Raw genomic sequence first — 23,006 nt, 5'->3', positions numbered from 1 at the left:
TATGTGGTGTTATCTAAAGAATTCTAAGTGGCTTAGAAAAGGCCATTCAGAAGCTAGAAATTACATAAAACAAGCAGCATACAATAAACTCACAAGAGAAATCATAAAACAGATAATCGATCATAAAATAAATTCTTAACTAAAACATCCTTGTGACCTTGGGCAAGTCACTTTACCCTCCATTGCCTCAGGTACAAACTTAGGGGGTCATTTATCATAGTGCTATATGGCATTTTCACATGCAAAAAGACACCTTTAACACGTGAAACTTCCATAACGTGATCCAAATTAGGAGGAGATTTCTGGCCAAGTGGGCTTCCTTTGCAAAGCTGTATCACACAGGTTTAATTACACCTTTCATTAAGCTGTGCAAAATAGCTTTATTACACCTTGTAATATTTTTAAAGAGAGAGAGAGAGACCTGCTATAAGGCCCTCATAGTAGTTAGGTATTAATACCTCTATATGAAGCCCACTAGTTACTCGAGCCGAGGTTTAGGTAGGACGTAGGGGTTAGGGGCCACTTTGACATTCAGAGTGAGACGTACGAACAGAACAGTACACTCTTGTGAAGATTTGATGTCCTTCGGAGTGAGGAAACTCACCCAAAGATGAGATTTGTACAATGTTCTCTCAGCTTGCTGAGAGAACAATATTTAGTGCATTTTGAAAAATCCAGGCCTTAGATTGTAAGCCCTCTAGGGATAGGGAAATACCTACAGTACCTGAATGTAATCCGCTATGAAGTGCTGAAAAAAGTGTGAACAGCGGATTATACAAATCTAAATGTAAAAAGAAAAAAAAACTCTGATAAATAAAAACATCAGGGCATGAAACATCAGAACAGAACAGTCTGGAAAGGGTGCTGGAAAGGGCAAAGCATAATGTATCTGATTTAAGCAAATGCCGCCTCAAATAAAAATGTTTGTCATTGCTTTTTGAAAGATTTTAAACAAACTTCTTTTCGAACGGCTTCGGGAAGGCCATTCCATCATGTAGAGGACATCAGCCCTCTGCAGGTGGAACGGGGCAAGAAACCCTACATGGAAGATATTGCAGCTACCCTTCATTTATTTAGGTGTTTAGAGAAGAATAGACTTTGATTTCCCAATGAGACTGATCAGAGCACAAAGTTAGGTTGCTGAGCATCATTAGACTTGATTAAAAAGCTGGATGGCGTTCTTGCTTTTAATGATGCCAGGAGGCATCCTGTAGTGTATCTGCAGAATCCCAAAGAGGATCGAGTTTAGTCTGCCACAGTGTAGGGCCGACGAAATTGCCAACCCAGGTTGTTGGCTCCAGGGTACAGGTCATGATCCTCATGAGGACTCATCCCATGTGTCTGGAACTGGGGCCTTTATATGTATATGTATTTGAGATCGGAATGGTGCTTCTGTGTGTGTGTATAAGTGAGAAAGGAATGGAGCTTCTGTGTGTGGGTATGTAGAAAGGAATTGTGCTTCTGTGTGTGTGTATGTGGTGTATATGTGAGAATGGAATGGAGCTTCTGTGTATGAGACAGAGGGAAGGTGCTTCATGTATGTGAGATAGGGAGGGTGCTTCTGTATGTGTGTGGTGTATTTGTGAGTCAGGGTGGGTGCTTGTGTGTGTCAATGTGTGTGTGCGAGAGAGAGATGGAGAATGTTTTTAGCTGGCTTGTGGCTGTGAGAGAGGGCATGTGTGTGATTGAGCTCTCTCTATTTCACTTACACACAAGCTCTCAGTCACATGTGTGATTGAGAGCCTGTGTGTGATTGAAAGCCTGTGTGTGATTGAGAGCCTGTGTGTGATTGAAAGCCTGTGTGTAAGTAAGAGAGAATGAGAGCATTGTGTGATTGAGAGAGACTGGCCAGAGAGGTGACATGTGTATGTATGAGAAAGACTGATCAGGGAGATGACTGGTGTGTGTGTGTGTGTGAGAGAGAGAGAGAGAGACTGGTTGGGGAGATGATTGGTGTGTGAGAGACAGAAATTGGTCCTGAGGGTGTGACTGGTGTGTGTGTGTGTGTGTGTGAGACAGAAGAAACTGGTTGTGGTCCCTAAGGGACAGTGAGGACAGCTTCAGCAGCTACTGCTGCTTCTGGTGTGGCCTGCAAGGGAAAGGAGTAGGAGAACTGCTGGAGAGGATAAGTAAAGGTGGCTTTTTAAGTTCATTTTTCTTCATTGACTACCATTTTAATTATTGGGTAGTATGTGATGTGTCTGCTGTTTGAAATATTTATTGGGGTTTGGTAAAGCTTTCAAAATTTGCATGAGTTTTTAATTATTGGATATTCTATTCATCAGGTGTTTTGAAATTATTTTATTAGAATGATTTTACTATTATGATTAATGATTTATATATCTTGATTTTATTAATTGTTTCATGAGGAATGGTGAAATTTTTGTTTTTCCATTGTTGCACTGTAGAGTCTTGCGTGATGCGTTTTATAGTTCAGTTGTTGTCTACACATTTCTATTTATACTTTATGTGGCTTTATTCTGTATTTGGTGAGGGTTTGTGTACTGCATGCAAAGACTGAGATGAAGCATTCTTTTAGCATGTGGTTTCTCTATAGCAGTGGTTCTCAACCTTTCTAATGCTGTGACCCCGAAATACAGTTCCTCATGTTGCGGTGACCCCTCGCCCCGCCCTCGCCCCACGAGGGCGGGGCGAGGGTGGGGTGAGGGTGAGGCTTTGATCATATGGGGGCGGGGTTATGGATGGGGTTGGATTTTAGTGCATACTTATTTATTATGACATTTATAAACAGAACCACCATTCCTCATAAAACAAATAAAATCAAGAAAGTTTACATAAAGCATCAGTTATAATAGTAAAACCATACTAATAAAAAAATATTTTAAAATTACTGATAAATAGAATTTCTATTAATTAAAATCATATACATTTTTATAATTTCCCAAACACCAATAATATTTCAAAACAGCACATATATCAAATAACACACAATAATTAAAACTAGTAAGGATTTTAAAAAGCCCCTGCTGTCCATACATGGGAGATCTTGATTTCCAGTCACCCTGATATTGTCGAGGATTAGGAGGTTATCCTCTCTCTCTCACACATACACTCACATGTCCATTCTCTCTCACACATACACTGTCACATACTTACACATTCATGCTCTTATACCCACCATAACCTCTCACTCTCACAGACACTGATACACTCTCAGGGTGTAAGACACTCTCTCCCCCCCCCCCCTCACTCACACACACATACTCTTACTCCCCTGGATTTTCTCATACACACTCATGCTCTCACTCTTACTGGCTCCCTCACAACCTCAGAGCCTCTCAGATAAAACTCTATGCAGCAGAAATAATGCTGAATGTTGAGAATTGTGTTATGCAGACTAATCTTGAAAATGCACTAATTTCTACATGAGTCATAATGAATCAGTCCTCAGCTGCAGGCATCAATTGATTATCCTGGCTCCCTTTATGTTTGCCAAATACAGTTCATGTGTAACAGCAATCCTAATTCTCCACCAGATCAAGCTGATTTCACATCCCACTTCATACTTTGTCACCTCCAGCTGAGTCAAACAATTAATCTAATTACTGCCACTGCTGCCACGTGGCTATTGGGGAGGCACTGATTGCTGCTATTGGCACTGAAGCCCATTCTGCTGCCTCCTCTGTGCAGGCCCCGTGGGTTTCCTCTTCCTCCATGTTGATCTCATACATTGTGAGATCCGCCATAGAGAAAGTGCTACTCTTGCACATTCCCAAAGATTACATGTGCCAATCAGTAAAAAGTAATTTATTTTTTTTTTACATCTGCTTCCCTTTCTAATTTTTTGCCATTTCCTTTTATATTGCCTTTTTTTCTATTTCTTTTCTCTCCACCTGTCTTCTTCCCTCAAACACACAGTCAGGTTCTCATTCTCACATGCATTTCTCTCTCACACACACATACACAGGCTCTCACTGGCACAGGCTGTCTGAGTCTCACAAACAGGCTCTCTCACACCCCCACATGCTGCCTTGCTCAAGCACAGGCTCTCACTCTTACATGCTGTCTCTTTCACACACACAGAGGCTCTCACATGCTGTCTCTGCAAACACACACAGTCTCTCAACTCATCTCATACTCGCACACACCTGTCTCTCACCTCTGGGCCTCTTCTTTACGGGTTGCCACAGGATGGGCTCTGCAGTTGCCCTAGTCTTCCCAGCCCCGCTGCTCCTCTTCTGCACGCAGCTGAAGCGCCTCTTCTACCCACGCGGCTGACGCGCCTCCTCCTTCCTCCCCGTGCGGCTCCGGCAACATTTGTCTTCCGGGGCAGGGCGGGCAGGAAGGAAGTAGGAGGAGCACCTGCAGTGGCTGATACACCTCCTTCCTGCCTGCGCGGCTCCAGCAACATACGTCACTGCGACGCGCTAGCTTTTTGGGCCATGTCTCTTCCCTTTTGGGGTTGGAGGAGGCAGGTCGCCAGCTTCGCCCCGCCTCTCCGCAGCAGCCGCGGCGCCGCGGACCGGCAAAAAACCCCAACGGCCCGGTACTGGTCCGCGGACCGGTGGTTGGGGACCTGCTTTAGGCGACCCCTGCGTTTTGGTCATTCGACCCCCGCCGGGGTCGCGACCCACAGGTTGAGAACCGCTGCTCTATAGGGATCTGTAGTAGCTTTAGCTTGGCCTGTTCTGTTTTCCTGATAGGAGGTATATTGATATTTTAGATTCTGGTGTAATATTTGTGGTATTCTTTTTCATAGGTGGGGTTGTTATTCTTTGAGTATTGGCAAATAGTACTGTGTTGATACGGGAGTACCATGCCAAAATATATCACAATAGGTATGATGCCATTTGAATTCCAAGATGCAAAGTTTTCTTGTTGGCATCACACAGTGCATGAAATTATCACAATAACGTATCTATAACTTAACTGTAACTCATCTGCCCTGAAATAGTGGGAAGTTTAAAAGGTTTTAAGATGTAATTTCCTTCCTTTCTCCACTTGTTTCTCTGTAAACCGATGTGATGTGCAAATGAACGTCGGTATAGAAAAGCTAAAAATAAAAATAAAAAATATATGAATTTTCCCTCATAATGTCACTTTTCATGTAAAATATGTGTTAAATGCATAATTTAAAATTGTGTATGGGGAGGTGAGGGTAGGGCACCAGGCTGTAAGGTTTGCCTAGGGTGCCTAATACCCTTGCACTGGCCCTGTGCACAGCAGCAATGCTCCATCCACCCAGGCATAGTTCATCATGTTTCAGGTCCTAGCATGCATGTTAGACTCCTTGGTCCGTGTTTCAAGACTGGTCAGGTGGATAGTATGCCCCGGTTGACAGTCGTGCCACATGCTGAGCCTCATCTTGTCTTGCCTCCTTGTCTTTCCCCTATCAACACCACAGCGACCTGACTACCTCCGCTCTGCCAGCCTGTGTTGCCCCTATCAAAACCACAGCAATCTGACTACCTCTGCTCTGCCATCCTGTCTTGCACCTATGAACTTTCTGCCACTCTGCCTTGCTGCCATACACCAGACGATTCTACTCCTTGTGGTGTTCTTGCCACTATCATGGTTCCTTACTGTGTTGGTGCTAGTCTTTCTGCTGTTTTGTCCCTTTATCGGCGCATTGTGGTTTTTTTCTTTCACCCATTCTGCTTGCTATGTTCCCCCTTCATTGTGCTGTAGGATGTTGATGCCATTTGCTTGCCACTTTGCCTGTCATGCTGGTTTCGAGGGTTCATGTAACTGTTATCGGTGCTCTCTTTTGAAGCTGTGCTGTGTTTTTGACAATCTCGCTGCTGCTTTGCACCTCTGTTAAAGCACTCTATCCACTCCTGGTACCCCTTTGCCCCTTTACAGTGCCTTAGGCTATTAATGCCACTTTGGTGTCAGTTTGCCACAGTCTAAGTACCTTGGAGCTCTTTTCTCATTCTGATGATTGCTCCCCAGAAGTTTCATCAGAATTGATAAGAAAACCCCAATTCTGCAGCCAAAAATAGGCTGCAAATACTTCCCCATTGACTTTAATGGGAAAATGGAAAACAAATAAAACAAATTGGTTTTTCCCACTTGAAACAAATGCAACAAATCTGGGTCCTGGTGAAACGAATAAGAATCGAAACAAATTTTTTCCTTCTGCACATCCCTACTTAGGGAATAGCCACTGCTATTAATTGCATCAGTAGCATGGGATCTTCTCAGTGTTTGGGTTATTGCCAGTTCTTGTGGCCTGATTTGGCCTCTGTTGGAAACAGGATGCTGAGCTTGATGGGCCCTTGGTCTGACCCAGCATGGCAATTTCTTCTTATGTTGTTATGGTTAGTTTTGTCTCCAGGAGAGGACTGGTCTAAGCAATAAACTCTGAATAATTCTTAAATTCAACCTTGGGGACAAAAACTTTGCAGAAATTTGTGCAGGTGGTTTTTTTCTGCTTGCAAGATTTATTACTGTGAAATTGTCACCTTCCAAAAGCTGCAGGACTTCTTAAAGCAGTGGTATTTACTTCCAGTCCTCAAGGGCTGCAAACATGTCAGGTTTTCAGGATTCCCTAATTTTATTTATTTATTTATTTAGGGTTTTTATATACCGGCATTCGAGAACGCAGTCCCATCATGCTGGTTCACATTAAAACAAGTGTGCATCGTAAACAAAACTAAAACAATGGTGCGGAAAAAGGCAGTTACAAATAACAGGGAGATTAGAACTTGGCAGAGAGAGAAGAGAGAGGACAGGTTTTTAATTCAAACATGTAACGATAGTGTAAAATAATATAAAATTCAAACAAGAAGGTTTGAATTTTATTCTAATAATCATGCATATTCTAATGAATATGCATGATAGATTTGCATACAATTGCATGCCTGCTGCCTCAATTATATGCAGATCTGAAAACCCGACCTGCCTGCAGCCCTTGAGGCCTAGAAGTGAATACCATTGTCTTAAAGTTGTGAGCAGAAGTTGTCCTGATGCATTCCAGCTCTGGCGTAGGCTCCTCGCATCGCCCTGTCTGTTCTTCTGCTGGCTGCTGGATAGGTTCCACATGCCTCCCCTCTCTGGCCTGTTGCTCTGCCCTGCTGTGAGCACACGATGGCTTATACGGAGAGCTTAATATTAACTTCACTGGGCACTTGACACCAAAATGAGGAAAGAGTAATGTCCTACAAGCCATCAAGTTTCTACAGCTGGATTATGTCCATAGCAGAGTGGCTAAGGAAGATCTGGACAAACTGGGTGCATTAATTGATCTCAGCTTCATCTGCTCTGTTGCCTGGTTTGATACTCCGTTATTTTAAAATACACTAAAATCACACATTGAAGAAATTAAAAGGTGCATATCCCTGCCCTCTTTAGTTCTGAAATCCCAGTTCCACTGTCAGGGAAATGCTGAAATTGTGCCGATTTGAAGCCAGCAGACCTTTTGCTTCAGAGCATTTTTTTTTTTTTTTAATTTTGCCTAGCCCAAGTTTGAAGAAGAAGCTAAAAGTTATAGCTCGTAAAGCTGATGTCCGCAAACTGAATGTCCCACCGCTGACCTGGAGCAAGGCTGCCTTTAGGTGCGCGCAGTGCCTTGTGTGTGTTCAGCAGCTTGTAAGATACCAAGCCGCTTGGAGGCTACCCAGTTCCCATGGGGGGGGCTGAGGCAGCCTAATCATCCTACATAGCTGTACTGGCAGCAGACTTTGCAGCAACGCTAGGCGATTGCTGGATGGCAAGGGTGGCTTCCGACAAGCACAGACAAGACCCAGCCTACCGGATAGCACACACACACACACTGTAAATTCAGGAATGTGCTAGCTCTTAATCCTGGCATGCACTGAAGGCTCATGTTCGGGACAGGTCTGTATATCAGCGGGTTCTCTCTGTCTTTCTCTCTCTTCTCTTTCTCTCTCTCTCTCGCTCTCCTCTGCGTTACTGTTCAGTTGTTGCTAATTAGGAATACCCTGGCTGGTAAACAGCAAGGTCAGCCTGGGAAAATGAAAGGATTTGAAGCAGAGCCCAGGCAAACTCTCCTTAAAATTACTTGGGGAGGTTTTGTCCTGGAAGTGCCAGGCTGGCTGAGGTGGGAGAAAAGTTGTTGTTTTTTTGTTTTTTGCATTCTCTCCTCGGCGTTATCTTTTTCATCTTGCTGAAGAGGGGAGTCTGCAGCAGTGTTGAACCAAGCCCAATGTTTTCTGCTCAGGGCTGGGGATGAGGAAAGATGAGTTCTGCTAATGTGGCAAAGCGTCTAACCACCATGCCTTAATCTCTTTTGCCTTTTTGCGTGTAGGTGGCAGGAGCATCTCCACGCCTGAATATTGAAACGTCTCCCACAGCTCGGCACACGCTGCTCGCAAGAACAATTTAACGATCCACTTGGTGGAATTTCAAAAACCATTTTCTACTTAAAAAAAAAAAAAGACCACAAAATAACTTCCCAGCCTTTCTTTTTGTGTCTCAGCCCGACGGCTCAGGCGCTGGTAATTTGCCTTCCAGTTTGATCAGGAAAGGAAGTCTCTGGCATTAGTGCTGATTAAAAACTGGAGAGAAATTAGTCACTGCTCAAAGAAGCTGTTCAGTTGGAAGGGATAATACTGGAAACCTTTTCATCTAGATGGCAAAAGTGGAGCCTCTCCTCCTGGCATACTTCAGGGCACGATTAAGTTAACACTGCCGGCGGGGAGGAAAGCTTGCAGATTACAGATGGAAATAAGGTACCCGGAGCATTTGGACTAGCCTGGAGGGAGGAAAAAATACAATTTTCTTCATCCCACATCTTGAAATCTGAAACCCTTGCAGGGCCGGGTCCTAATTTGGAAGAAATGTTTGCTCTGCGGCCCAGGAACCTTAAAGTGCTGGCCGCTTTCTTATTTGTCATCAGTGTGACCTCCTTCATGCTGAACTACATTGAGCACTTGGGGAGCATCAACTGGTACCCGGAAAAATATCTCAGCAGCTTTCCGGAGCAGATCAAGAGACTGATCCAACCCACCTGGAGGCCGTGCAGCTGCGCCAGGTGCATCTCCGAGCCCAGCCTTTCCGTCTGGTTCCACGAGAGATTTAACCAGTCAGTGCCTCCGTTGCTGACAAAACACAGCACGATTCCTGACGATGTCTACCACTGGTGGTTGGTAAGTGCATCCTGGCAGAGTAATTATTTCTCTGCCCTGGAAATTCTTAGGTTTTTTTCATAGTTTTGCTGTCAAGATTCTATGAATGATTTGACTTAATTTTACTTTGATTGGGGCAAAAAGCATGAATGCATGTTGTGAAGTCCTGTCTTCTCCTAACCTCGTTTTGGGGTGGTGTTTCAATATACTTTTAAAGATTTCAATTTTTACACTATCAGTTTCTTTTGTCTGTGGGTTTTTGTTTGACTTTTAAGTAGTTTAAACTTTTAAGCTGTGTTTGTACACCCAGTAGGCAAAATAAATGTTCTGGTTTGTAACAATTCAACAAGAAAACATCATATGTGGAAACAAAATATTTTACTTAATATGAATGGAAATCTCATAAATTCTTCTTTATGGTAGCATTAGCTGTACAAGCTTTAAACAGTCTATAACATTAGGACTGTTATGCTCGATTTTTTAATCATTGATTTCCATTCATTATATGGTAGATTATGGGACACCTCACTCTAGCTTCAACTTATTTCTTGCCTTCTTTAGTGTCAAACCGTAAAAAAATTGTCTAGAATCGCCGCTCTCCCCTGGAACTTTGCCCAAGAGCCACCGCTCTTTTGTTCGGGAGCCACCGCTCTACTTGCTTTAACTTTGGAACAGGCTTAATACAATGAGAGCTGCCGCCGCTCTACTTGAGAGCCACCGCTCAACTTTGCCCAACACGGCTCGTGTTTCGTGTGAATACTTCCTCAGGGGTCTGTGACAATATATATATTTTTCTACAATAAACAAAAATAAAGCATTGTTTCTCATATCGTATTAATTATTTACCTTAAAGTTGAAATATTAAGTAATGCTTTGGTTAGATAAGGTCCTTTCAACATGGTGTGATTCTGTGTCCTCTTCTCAGGTACAGCGTTTCCGTCAAGGATCCACCATTTTCTCTTTTTACCTTTTTTTATAGTTTTAGCCTCACTTCAGTTACTGCCAATCACAAAAAGTGGAATAAGAACCAATCATGTTCATGTTTTATTTCAAATTAGGGACAGCCATTCCACACTATCATTCATGCCATAGGGTGATTGGTCTCTATAATTAAGTTGGTTTTGAAGATCTCCTCCTCGAACGGGACTATGTAGTTGTTCCAAAATTGACCATTTTAATTGATCAAACGAATCATTGTATTGAACACAGTGTTTGACCATTGGAGCCTCCAAGCTGCCAGTATTCAACCGGCTGCGATGTTCTCTAGGGCACACTCTTGCTTGTCTTTTTGTGCGACCTACATACAAAGTTCAAAACCAACCCAATATTGACTGGGTAAATGTATCATCGGGACATGCTAGAGAGATAAAGTTCCTGGATGGAATAAATGATAGCTTTCTGGAGCAATTGGTTCAGGAACCGACGAGAGAGGGAGTAATTTTAGATCTAATTCTCAGTGGAGCACAGGATTTGGTGAGAGAGGTAACAGTAGTGGGGCCGCTTGGCAATAGTGATTATAATATGATCAAATTTGAATTAATGACTGGAAGGGGGACAGTAAGCAAATCCACGGCTCTCATGCTAAACTTTGATAAAATGAGAAAAATTGTTAGAAAAAAACTGAAAGGAGCAGCTACAAAAGTAAAATGTGTGCAAGAGGCATGGTCATTGTTAAAAAAATACCATCCTAGAAGCACAATCCAGATGTATTCCACACATTAAGAAAGGTGGAAAGAAGGCAAAACGATTACCGTCATGGTTAAAAGGGGAGGTGAAAGAAGCTATTTTAGCCAAAAGATATTCATTCAAAAATTGGAAGAAGGATCCAACAGAAGAAAATAGGATAACGCATAAACGTTGGCAAGTTAAATGTAAGACATTGATAAGACAGGCTAAGAGAGAATTTGAAAGTAAGTTGGCCGTAGAGGCAAAAACTCACAGTAAAAACTTTTTAAAATATATCCGAAGCAGAAAGCCTGTGAGGGAGTCAGTTGGACTGTTAGATGATCGAGGGGTTAAAGGAGCACTTAGAGAAGATAAGGCCATCGCGGAAAGATTAAATGATTTCTTTTCTTCGGTGTTTACTGAAGAGGATGTAAGGGACGTACCCGTACTGGAGAAGGTTTTCATGGGTAATGATTCAGATGGACTGAACCAAATCACGGTGAACCTAGAAGATGTGGTAGACCTGGTTGACAAACTAAAAAGTAGTAAATCACCTGGACCGGATGGTATACATCCCAGAGTTCTGAAGGAATTAAAAAATGAAATTTCAGACCTATTAGTAAAAATTTGTAACCTATCATTAAAATCATCCATTGTACCAGGGGTGATCCAGGAAACTACAGACCGGTTAGCCTGACTTCAGTGCCAGGAAAAATAGAGGAAAGTGTTCTAAATATCAAAATCACAGATCATATAGAAAGACATGGTTTAATGGAACAAAGTCAGCATGGTTTTACCCAAGGCAAGTCTTGCCTCACAAAGAATGTATAGCAGTGATTAATGACATAGACTTAATTGGCATCTCAGAGACATGGTGGAAGGAGGACAACCAATGGGACAGTTCTATACCAGGGTACAAATTATATCGCAATGACAGAGAGGAGCACCCGGTAGGCGGTGTGGCGCTTTATGTCTGGGATGGCATAGAGTCCAATAGGATAAACATCCTGCATGAGACTAAATGCACAATTTTGTATCGTCTGCAAATTTGATTACCTCACTCGTCATATTTCTTTCCAGATCATTTATAAATATATTGAAAAGTAAGGGTCCCAATACAGATCCCTGAGGCACTCCACTGCCCCCTTCCACTGAGAAAATTGTCCATTTAATCCTACTATCTGTTTCCTGTCTTTTAGCCAGTTTGTAATCCACGAAAGGACATCGCCTCCTATCCCATGACTTTTTAGTTTTCCTAGAAGCCTCTCATGAGGAACTTTATCAAACGCCTTCTGAAAATCTAAGTACACCACATCTATTGGTTCACCTTTATCCACATGTTTATTAACTCCTTCAAAAAAGTGAAGCAGATTTGTGAGGCAAGACTTGCCTTGGGTAAAGCCTTGCTGACTTTGTTCCATTAAACCATGTCTTTCTATATGTTCTGTTATTTTGATGCTTAGAACACTTTCCACTATTTTTCCTGGCACTGAAGTCAGGTTACCGGTCTGTAGTTTCCCGGATCGCCCCTGGAGCCCTTTTTAAATATTGGGGTTACATTAGCTATCCTCCAGGTACAATGGATGATTTTAATGATAGGTTACAAATTTTTACTAATAGGTCTGAAATTTCGTTTTTTAGTTCATTTAGAACCCTGGTGTGTATACCATCCTGTCCAGGTCATTTACTACTCTTCAGTTTATCAATCAGGCCTACCAGATCTTCTAGGTTCACTGTGATTTGGTTCATTCCACCTGAATCATTACTCATGAAAACCATCTCCAGAAAGGGTATCTCCCCAACATACTTTTTAGTAAACACCGAAGAAAAGAAATCATTTAATCTATCCGCAATGGCCTTATCTTCTCTAAGTGCCCCTTTTACTCCTCGATCATCTAACGGTCCAACTGATTCCCTCACAGGCTTTCTGCTTCGGATATATTTTAAAAAGTTTTTACTGTGAGTTTTTGCCTCTACGGACAACTTCTTTTCAACTTCTCTTAGCCTGTCTTATCACTGTCTTACATTTGACTTTCCAATGCTTATTCTGGAGGGATGGTGGAGAAAGGGATGATCTTCATCTCAGTCTTTGCATGTAGAACACAAACCCTCACCAATTACAGAATAAAGCCACATAAAGTATAAATAGAAATGTGCAGACAAAAACTGAACTGTAAAACGCATCACGCCAGACTCTACAGTGCACAATGGAAAAACAAAAATCACCATTCCTCATGAAACAATCAATAAAATCAAGATATATAAATCATTAATCATAATAGTAAAATCATACTAATAAATCAATTTCAAAACAGCTGATGAATAGAATATCCAATAATTAAAAACTCATGCAAATTTTGAAAGCTTTACCATACACCAATAAAATATTTCAAACAGTAGACACATCACATTCTACCCAATAATTAAAATGGAAGTCAATGAAGAAAAATGAACTTAAAAAGCCACCTTTACTTACCCTCTCCAGAAGTTCTCCTACTCCTTTCCCTTGCAGGCCACACCAGAAGCAGCAGTAGCTGCTGAAGCTGTCCTCATGATCCTCTTCTTTAGGGACCACAACTAGCCTCTTCTCTCTCTCACAAACACACACCAGACACATCCTCAGGACCAGTTTTTCGTCTCTCACACACCAATCATCTCCCCAACCAGTCTCTCTCTCTCACACACACACACACAAGCACACACATAACAGTCATCTCCCTGATCAGTCTCTCTCACACATACACACGTCACCTATCTGGCCAGTCTCTCTCAATCATACAATGCTCTCGCTCTCTCTTACTTACACACAGGCTTTCAATCACACAAATGCTCTCTCTATTTCACTTACACACAAGCTCTCAATCACATACATGTTCTATCTCACTTATAAACAGGCTCAATCATACACATGCCCCCTCTCTCTCACAGCCACAGCCAGCCAAAAACATTCTCCATCTCTCTCTCGTGCACACACGCCACATACACACAGAAGCACCCTCCCTGTCTCACACCAAACAGAAGTACCCTCCCTGCTCACATACACACCACACACAGGCACAGAAGTACCCTCCCTGCCTCACATCACACACCACACACAGATACAGAAGCACCCTCCCTGCCTCACATCACACACCACACTCAGACACAGAAGCACCCTCCCTGCCTCACACTACACAAAGTATGGGGCATATGTCTTTTTGCATGTTTTGAAATCTCTGCTGTCTTTTCCATGAATGACGTTATTTATTGATAAAATTTATATTCTACAATCTCTCAGCAATTCTGTCCGATGCGTACATAGCAATAATAATCACGAGTTCCATACAATACATAAAATAAATATATATCAAAAATGTGGATATCCATCAAATAACATACAGTTTTCTCTGTACTTTTAAAGAAACAAGCATGAAGCCAGCGCTAGCATTTAGTGTTTGCACTCTGCATGCGCTGAGGTTTCACTGATAACTGAATTGTGTGGGGAGAAGACCTCTGCAGGAGTGAGTGGACTGCAGTCTGTCCTGTACGCTGCAGATTCTGTAGGGCATTTCGGCATAGCAATTTCATCAAGGATTTTGAAGAACTCATTCTTCCCCAGTGTGATCACATGTCAGCATCTGAAACACAAATTCCGAGTCTTATGCCCACCTCCCACATCACTTTGCCCCCCACCCGACCATCTGCTGTGCAGTGATATTAGCAGCATGCATCCTTCAGAAGGCGCCTTCAGATGGTTTTGATGACACATTTAAGAGTACATTTTATGATCTGCCTTTTCTATCAACAGAAGTTGCAGGTGGAAGAAAAACCTAAAAACCTAAGCAAGGCTCTGGTGGATGTCTTTGAGCTCATTCCAGGTCACAGTGACTTCCCGGCCCCGGATGCATTCAGATGTCGAAGGTGTGCAGTGGTGGGGAACTCCGGCAATCTCTTGAAATCCAACTATGGGTCGATCATTGATTCCCATGACATTATTATGAGGTGAGAATGAGGTATTGCTGAAAGATTTTGTAATTCAATGCATTGGTCAGAATGCCAATTTTAGCTTTCTTAACATAAGCATGTGGACTGTATCAGTTTAAATTGCCCAAAAGTACTTTTTCTCTTGGGATTCTGCACAATTGCATGATTGTGTGCTGAGAACATTGCTGGCAATGTTGGCAATATCATGGTGGATTAAGGTCTTAGCATAATAACATTTGCTTGGAAAGACAAAAAGGGCTTAACCGGACATTTTCCCTTAGGCACAGAATGGGAGAATAGGCCAGGGCCATAATCATTTTTATTATGGTAGGTTTGCTCAGATCCTCTCCTTGTGCAACATGTGATACTGGATGTGCTGAGGAGCAGGAAAGGGGGCAGCATGCCAGCCATTGTAGTAGATGGATGTTTGCTTGGACAGGGTCTTGAATAGTGGAGCTCTGTTGTTAAAACAGCTTCACATCTGAAATGATGTGCCTGGAGCTTCTTGCCCCATCTCCAGTGCTAATAGCACATGATTCATGAGTCCTTGGGAGCCATTTTCTGTATGGCCTTTTTCTTACACATTTATCTCAAAGCACTTGATCATATGAAGTATACATCAGACAGTAAAATATACATCCAAGAGGGAAATATTTAGCAATGCTAGAAAGGATCCAATAGATGGGCCTTGGGGTAGGGCTTGAAGAAATTCTACCAGTGACGATCACATGGTAGGAGCAATGGATGGCCGGCACCATCGTGGGCCGTCCATTGCACCTACCATGTGACAGGGGCCAACCAATGGCACTGTTAGCCCCTGTGACATAGTAAGGTCAAAGGCTATCGGCGCCATTTTGAATACTGGCAGCCGACGGCCCAAGTGCAGAAGATCGCTCCCTGACCCCCACTGGACCACCAGGGACTTTTGGGGGGGTCAGGAGGGTCGGGTTTTAGTTAGTTTTTTTTATATTCGCTCCTTAAGATGCAGAAAAAATTCGGTAATGATATGTTGCATTCGTGGGGGTTCACCGTGTGTTTCGCGGACCCATGAATGCAACGAAAAAGGACCTATCCGTTGCGGATTGCGCATACGTTCAAAACGAATGCACATCCCTATCAGTCACTCAACTGCAGTAGGGAGTCAGAAAACCACAGGAAACTGCAGCTATGTAACTCATGTTCAGTGTGCCAGTCAAAATTCTAGAATTTTTGGCAAACGTTTTCTGTGACGGGCTCCATGTGATGATGTCACCTTTCTGTGAGGACTAACATCCTGCTGTCCTAGGAGAACACCTGTTACAGGTAAACAACTCTGCTATGACATGAGCGCGTCAAGAATACGGGGGTGGAAAAGAGGCGGGCATGGGTATTCCAGGGCGGGGCTAAGCCTTACAAGCATAACTCCGAATTTAAAAAACGCTGACCATGGCGTGCATCCGTGTGTTATCCGTGTAACTTTGCTGCAGGACTTGATGAGGAGTAAGTCTAGAGATCTTGAGTTTTAGGGCTTTCAGCACAGCATGAAAGTTCGGGATCAAGTGGGGGCCTTACAGGGTGAAGAACCAAAAGGGTCTTGAAGACCTCAATATCAACTGGATAAATTGGTGGACTAATTGGACTCATTTTTTCCTCGCACAAGCATGTTTTAAAATCTGCCTGCAAATACATGTAAAAGCCGCTAAAGCCCTAGTGGAAATATGCATGGGACATTTACTCGAGCTGCCTCTTAAGATTACATGCACACATACACGCAGCAGGGGGATTTTAAATAATATGTGTATATTTGCATGCACAATATAAATCACAGCATATCTCCACTCACGCGCCAATACGCACATTTATGGGTGCGTGTGCGTTCTTTTTAAAATTAGCCATTTAGTTTCCACCCACAATGTTGGCCTTGTCTGCGTGGCTGCCAACACATTTAGCACAATTTTTGGCAATCTCATGGAAGGCATCCAGGACCCAGTCAAACATGCTTCCAAAAACACAGATGACATTGCAGGCTACATCCCTGTTTCATAGGAGTAGTGTGCATCGTGGGTTTTTAAAGCAACAGCTAATGAGGTCCATACAGTAATTTTCTCCTGTCATCTCTTTCTCGCAGGATGAATCGTGCCGAAACAGTTCACTTTGAGAACGACGTTGGCAGCAGAACTACTCATCACTTCCTATACCCGGAAAGTTACATCAAACTGGCAGAGAATGTAACCCTGGTATTTCTCCCCTTCAAAACACTGGACCTGCAGTGGCTTGTCAGTGCCCTCACTACAGGAGTAATTCGTTTGTAAGTGAAATGGAGCTATGATGATGCTCATATCAAAAACATATAATCATATAGTCCAATTAAAAGATATTACTTTTATATACATTTTTATCTGTTACCCTTTATTTCCGTGCATCAAACGAGTCAGAGCAGTAGATGAATGTTCAAGGCATTAGTAGAATTACCAATTTCAGATTCCTCTAGAAATCTGTGGGCACCTCCATTTAAAATAATGAAGTTTATTGGGGTCGGTGGACTGCCTGCCTAGAGATCTTTTCCATCCTCGGTGAGTGCAGCAGGCTCATCTGTCCCATTCCCATTCCTGTACTGAAGTTACTATATTTTGTTAGAAAAGGAAAGCAATTTTATTAAGTGCAGTGTCTGCTGCCAGTTTCTACGCTTGTTTCTGAGAGTGTGCACACACGCAGCACATGAACAGCAGGTGTTGAGGTAAAGCGTGAACAGACACATTGCAGGGCTAGGAGCACCCAGCTGCTGTAGCATGGAATAGTGAGGTTTCATCGCAGGTTCTCTCAGATTAGTGATTTGCTTTGCACACTCAAGAGTATGTGGGGTGGACCTCATAATCCAAGGGAAAGAGAACCTTCTAGAGATTCTAACCTATAAACAGGAAACGTTTCCTCTTCCCCTTGGTTTGTAGTTCACATCAAGTGGGAAAGAGTAGTATATATAACAATGTTTGCCTTCCCAGGATGTATATTTTGTTTTCTGCACACCATTACAAGAAAACTGCACTCATAAGCCAGGGTATGCTGCATGAAATTCATATATATACAAACACATATATTAGGGATGCGCATCGTTTTTTTGACGGATGAAAATATCGTAGGATATTTTCGCATCCGTCAAGTATCGGGGTCCACGAAAACGATAGGAAAACCCTACGAAATGTTCGTGTGGTTTTCTTATCATTTTGGGGTGGGGGGGGGAAGAAAGGACACAGAAAAATGGCACCGATAGCTCCTGTCACATGGTAAGGGCAAAGGGCCACCGGCGCCATTTTGTTTACTGGCAGCCAATGGCCCGAGAGCGGGAGATTGCTCCCGGGACCCCCGCTGGACCACCGGGTACTTTAGGAAAGTTTTGGGAGGGTCGGGAGGGTGGGGGATTCTAAATAATTATTGTGGGTGGGGTGGGGGGTTTCGGCTCAGGACAGCCGAAAACAAAAACCATCCCGACCCGCGGGAAACGGACTTTCCTGCGGGTCCACGATCCGGCACCCGGTTCATATCTCTAACATACATATCTATATATAGATATAGATATAAGAATTAACATACTAAGGTGTGCTTGGAAATTCTTTTTAATCAGACCTGTGGCGCCCAGTACCATTGAGACTATTTCTGTATCTGTCTGTGATATGTTCTTGGTCTGATTGTATCATTTGGTATTTAATGATTTTGTCTCTCTCCACATGTTGTACAGAATAGTTGCCCAGAGTTGACACTTCTGTTAGCAATGCCATTGTTGTGTTTCTCGTTTACTGCAATGTCCACAAGCTTTCTCGGTTGCAATGGGAATGTCCTGGCTGACCACAAGTCCGTTCTCTACGGTTCTGCCAGGACATGATCCCAGTGCTACCTTATTCCTTTCTGTATACAGGCCTTCTGACATCAGCTTTCACAACCAGCAACTAGATGTGTAACCATTTCCAGTTCTGTTTTACAGAATTTGCATTTCTCCTTTTTACTGTTTTTTCCCCCATGCAGGCTGTAAACCATTTTGTCCTTAGTCCACTGTCTTCTGCTACAATTATCAATCTTTGCTCTTTAGATTTTAAGTTTGCCTCTCCTTAACCAGGTCAGTGTTGAGTTTTGATCAACTTGTGGTTATAGAAGCAACTCTCTGTGTTTCCTACTGTATTGTGCTTTAGTCAATTGTTTTTCCTTGTTTGCTGGTCTGACTCTTGAAGTTTTTCTTTGTTTTGCAAATTTTATTGCCTCTTTCCCCAACTATGCATGTAGATTCCCACTCATTACTTCTCTGAGTCGGAACAATTGTCCAAGCTTAAGAATGGAGACCAGTTTGGCCGTTCACTTTTGTACTTCAGTACTTTTTGAGTGTTTGGATGTGTTGATGCTGTTAGGAATGTTTGCAGCTCTATATGTCTCATCTATTTCTAGAAGACTCAGTCTTTGGAATGTACAATCTCCGCATACACTAATGTTTTTTAGATTATTTGGTGGGTATGAAGGTATTTTTTTTTCTTGTTCTTGCATCTAACTGTTTGCGATCTTTGTGGAACCAGGCTACACCTGGTGGAGAGAGGGGAAATTGCAAGTTGATAGCTTGTAGCTTATTCAGTGTTAGTATTTTTCAATATCAGTTGCAGTCTCCTTTAGTATTCTTTCCTGTTGTACTCTCAGTAACTTGAGCTGAATTGTTGTACCTTCTACTGCTAGCTATTTATATACATCTTCCAAGTTCTTTTATGTTGCAATCTTCAGTCAGATATGTTTACAGTTTTGCTTAATTTTTCTTTAAGGAAGGTTGCCTTAGCACATTTGAACAGGTCAATTGTCATCCTAATGTCATCTGAGAAGCTCTTCACTACTCGGAGTAGTTCCGCTGAGTAACTATCACAGGAGTTGTAAAGCTTCAAGTACTCTGCAAATAGTAGATATGGAGGGTGAATTTTAAACTGCCCACGCGCGTAAAATCCGACCTTTATGCATGTGGCCAGGCTTTCTGCACGCCGAGCGAATTTTCCAAGAGGCCTGGCCAAGCTCGGAAAGGCCGGTACATGCACAAGTGGAAGGGGCGGGGGTGGGACAGTGCTTTTGATGGCTGAAGTAAGTTGTCAAACAAAGGAAAAAAAAAGAAAAAAGGTAGGGTTTAGGGGGTGGGAAGGAGAAGGGAAGAGGGAGGAAGTATGGGGAGGGGGGAGGGAACTGGGGAAGGTCTGAATGTGTCACCGTGCGGAAATGGCAAAAATTCCCTCCCCCCTCGCCACCTGCACATACGCATGCGCGACCCACGGATTTTCCACCATGCATGTGCCAGCACACGCATGGTAGAAAATCAACACTTCCATGTGTATGCGCCGGGAAGCGCTCGCACATGGACGCGGCACACACACATGTGGAAAATCTACCCCTTAGTGTCTCTAGGATTAAGGCTAAATCCATAGTCCAAGAAGTTAGAGGACTCAGCAGATTTAGTGCTAGACAAACAGGAATGGAGGCAGGGAATCTCCCTCTCCTTTGCTTATCTGCTTAAGAGTTTTTATTTCAATTATGCTGGTTTGCTGGTGGTTCCTGAATCTTGTATTCTGGTCTTGCATTCATCCATGCTGTGGCAGCACTGAAAGCCTCCACTTTGTTCTGTATCTCCCCCCAGTCTCCATATATTTTACCCACCTCTGTACTTCACGTCTTGCATCTGACGAAGTGGACTCTGTCCTCGAAAGCTCATGCCTCAATAAATTGATTTGTCTATAGGGTGCCACCTGCCTCATGTCATGATGGCTACAGATGCGCTTTTTAGTAAAAGCTTACTGTAAATGGCAACGTGTTTTTAGAAGATACTATGAGCAAGAAGAATCTAGCCCTGTACTGACCCTGCATAACTGAGCAGATATCTGTGAACCTGTCGCAGCCCAGTCCAGATCCCAGGTCTAATCGTGCCAGCTCAAATCACCAAAGAAGATTGAATGTCCACGCGCCAGATACATGCTGGGAGATCTTCCTTTCCTTCTGAAGCTTAAAAACACATGAGAAGGAAAATTATTTCACTGAGACACGAGTGGGTGGGTGAGAGGCTATCTGGATAGTGCCCTCATTTTGGCTCCCCACAGCCTTCTGACATCATTGCAAGATCCAGGTAGGAGCATCAACTCGCCAGAGATGTTCCTTTCTGGTGTTGTTCTACCCTTACGATTAATAGATAGTTCCAATGATGGAAGCCATCCAGGAACTGATTGACCTGGAGTGGGATGCCCCGGAGGTGAACTTTAAAGGAGGTTGGGCCTTGGAAGCCTTGTACCCTCTGGAACCAGCGACCAAGAAACGACTGCGTTTCCTGAAAGTGGACGCCATAGTCTACGCCATCTCGAAGAGAACAACCATTCCTATTGAGGGAGGGGCGGCATTGAAGGATACTCAAGATAGACGATTAGAATCCATTCTTAAGCAAGCCTTCGACGAAACAGCAATGACACTGCAGATTGCTTCCTGCTGCACGCTGGTGGAACACTCCTGCTTGCTTCTCTCAAAGGAGGCAGATAATTCCGGAATGTATGCCGGAGAAGCGATTGAACCTGCCGCAGCCTTCCCGACGGATTCAAGCTCAGACCTGGTGCGTACCTCAGCAACAGGTGTAGCCTCGGTAGTAGTGGCCAGAAGGCAGTTATGGTTGCAGAACTGGTCTGCAGATGCAACTTCTAAGGCGAATCTCATAAGAATGCCCTTTAAGGGATCTCTCCTGTTCGGAAGCAAATTAGAGAAATTAGCCAGCAAGTGGGGCGAATCTCCAGTGCCTCGGCTACTGGAAGACAGAGGAAAAAGATCCCAGCATCCTTCTCCAAGAAGAACTAGGGGCAGAGGCTCCCAACGCTTTCAACCCTACAGGAATTTGTCCGCCCTCCGGGAGGTCCCAGTCCTTTCAGAACCAGCAAACCAAGAGAGGAACAGGTCAGGGGGCAGGCTCAAACCGAGCTTCCCAAGGAGAATGGGCTGACCCATCTACAGGAAGAGGAAATAGGGGGTCAACTTTCCCTCTTCTACCAACGATGGGTCAAAATCATGTCGGACAAATGGGTACTAAACATCATTCGAGAAGGTTATTCTCTGGAGTTTTGCATCATTCCTCGGAATAAATTTATGATATCACCCTGCCACTCCCAGACCAAGAGACTGGCAGTGGAATCCCCTCTGACAAGACTACTCAGTCTGAAGGCTATAACTCTGGTACCTACACCCTAACAAAATACGGGGCGTTATTCCATCTATTTCATTGTTCCCAAGAAAGAGGGATCATTCCGACCCATCATGGACCTCAAGAACATCAACCATCATCTGCAGATACTACACTTCCGCATGGAGACTCTCTGCTCCGTAACAATGGGTGTACAACCGGGAGAGTTCCTAACCTCCCTGGACTTCTCCAAAGCCTTCTCCAAAGACCACCAGCGTTTTCTATACTTTGCGGTACTGAGACACCATTACCAGTTCCGAGCACTACCCTTCGGATTGGCAGCCGTCTCCAGAACATTCACCAAAATTATGGTGGTCGTGGCGGCAACACTGAGGAAGGAAGGGATCTTGGTACACCCTTACTTGGACGACTGGCTGATCAGAGCAAAGTCTTCGGAAGAGAGCCTGCAGGTGGCCAGCAGAGTCAAAAACCTACTGCAAGAACTCAGTTGGGTCGTGAACACAGTCAAGAGCAGTCTGCAGCCCTCTCAGTCTTTAGAGTACCTGGGGGCCCATTTTGACACCAAACAGAACAAGGTCTTCCTCCCTCCCCTGAGGTGGAAAAAACTGATGGAGCAATTACAACGACTGATGACCAATATGCGCCCCAAGGTATGGGACTATTTTCAAGTCCTCAAGCTCATGGCATCAACCCTGGAGGTCATACCATGGGCAAGGGCTCACATGCGACCACTCCAACGCTCCTTACTGTGATGCTGGAACCCACTGTCCCAAGACTACTCAAATCGCTTCCACCTACCAACAGAGGTATGTTCTCAGCTTTAGTGGTGGCTACAGGAAGACCACCTAAGCAGAGGAGTAAGCCTATCCCCACTGAACTGGATCGTGCTCACCACAGACGCAAGCCTCCGAGGGTGGGGTGCCCACTGTCAGGAACTGACGGCCCAGGAACAATGGAGCAAAGAAGAGGCGGGATGGAACATAAACCGCCTGGAAGCTCGAGCAGTCAGACTAGATTGCCTACAATTCAGCCACAGGCTTCAAGGTCAAGCGATTCAAGTGATGTCGGCCAACACTACAGTGGTTACCTACATCAACCGCCAAGGAGGAACCAGGAGCCAGCAGGTGTCTCTGGAGATAGACCCCCTCGTGGCATGGGCGGAGGTA

General features: G+C 43.7%; 1 protein-coding gene across 3 annotated transcripts in view; it reads left to right on the top strand.

The window, feature by feature from the left end:
* LOC115085729 (CMP-N-acetylneuraminate-beta-galactosamide-alpha-2,3-sialyltransferase 1-like) overlaps positions 1-23,006 on the top strand; it is a 247,398-nt gene that overhangs the window by 188,075 nt on the left and 36,317 nt on the right. For 2 of the 3 annotated variants that reach the window (XM_029592064.1, XM_029592062.1), the window contains exons 3-5: positions 8,231-9,071; positions 14,503-14,696; positions 16,786-16,965. In XM_029592064.1, the coding sequence (XP_029447924.1) occupies positions 8,763-9,071; positions 14,503-14,696; positions 16,786-16,965 (683 nt within the window). In that variant the 5' untranslated portion in view covers positions 8,231-8,762. Of the gene's footprint in view, positions 1-7,577; positions 7,801-8,230; positions 9,072-14,502; positions 14,697-16,785; positions 16,966-23,006 lie in introns of those variants that run through there. The other variant, XM_029592063.1, reaches the window with a different exon arrangement.

This window comes from Rhinatrema bivittatum, chromosome 2, assembly GCF_901001135.1.
Source record: "Rhinatrema bivittatum chromosome 2, aRhiBiv1.1, whole genome shotgun sequence".
Taxonomy (NCBI): Eukaryota; Metazoa; Chordata; class Amphibia; order Gymnophiona; family Rhinatrematidae; genus Rhinatrema; species Rhinatrema bivittatum.
This window is presented reverse-complemented; position numbering and strand designations above follow the sequence as displayed.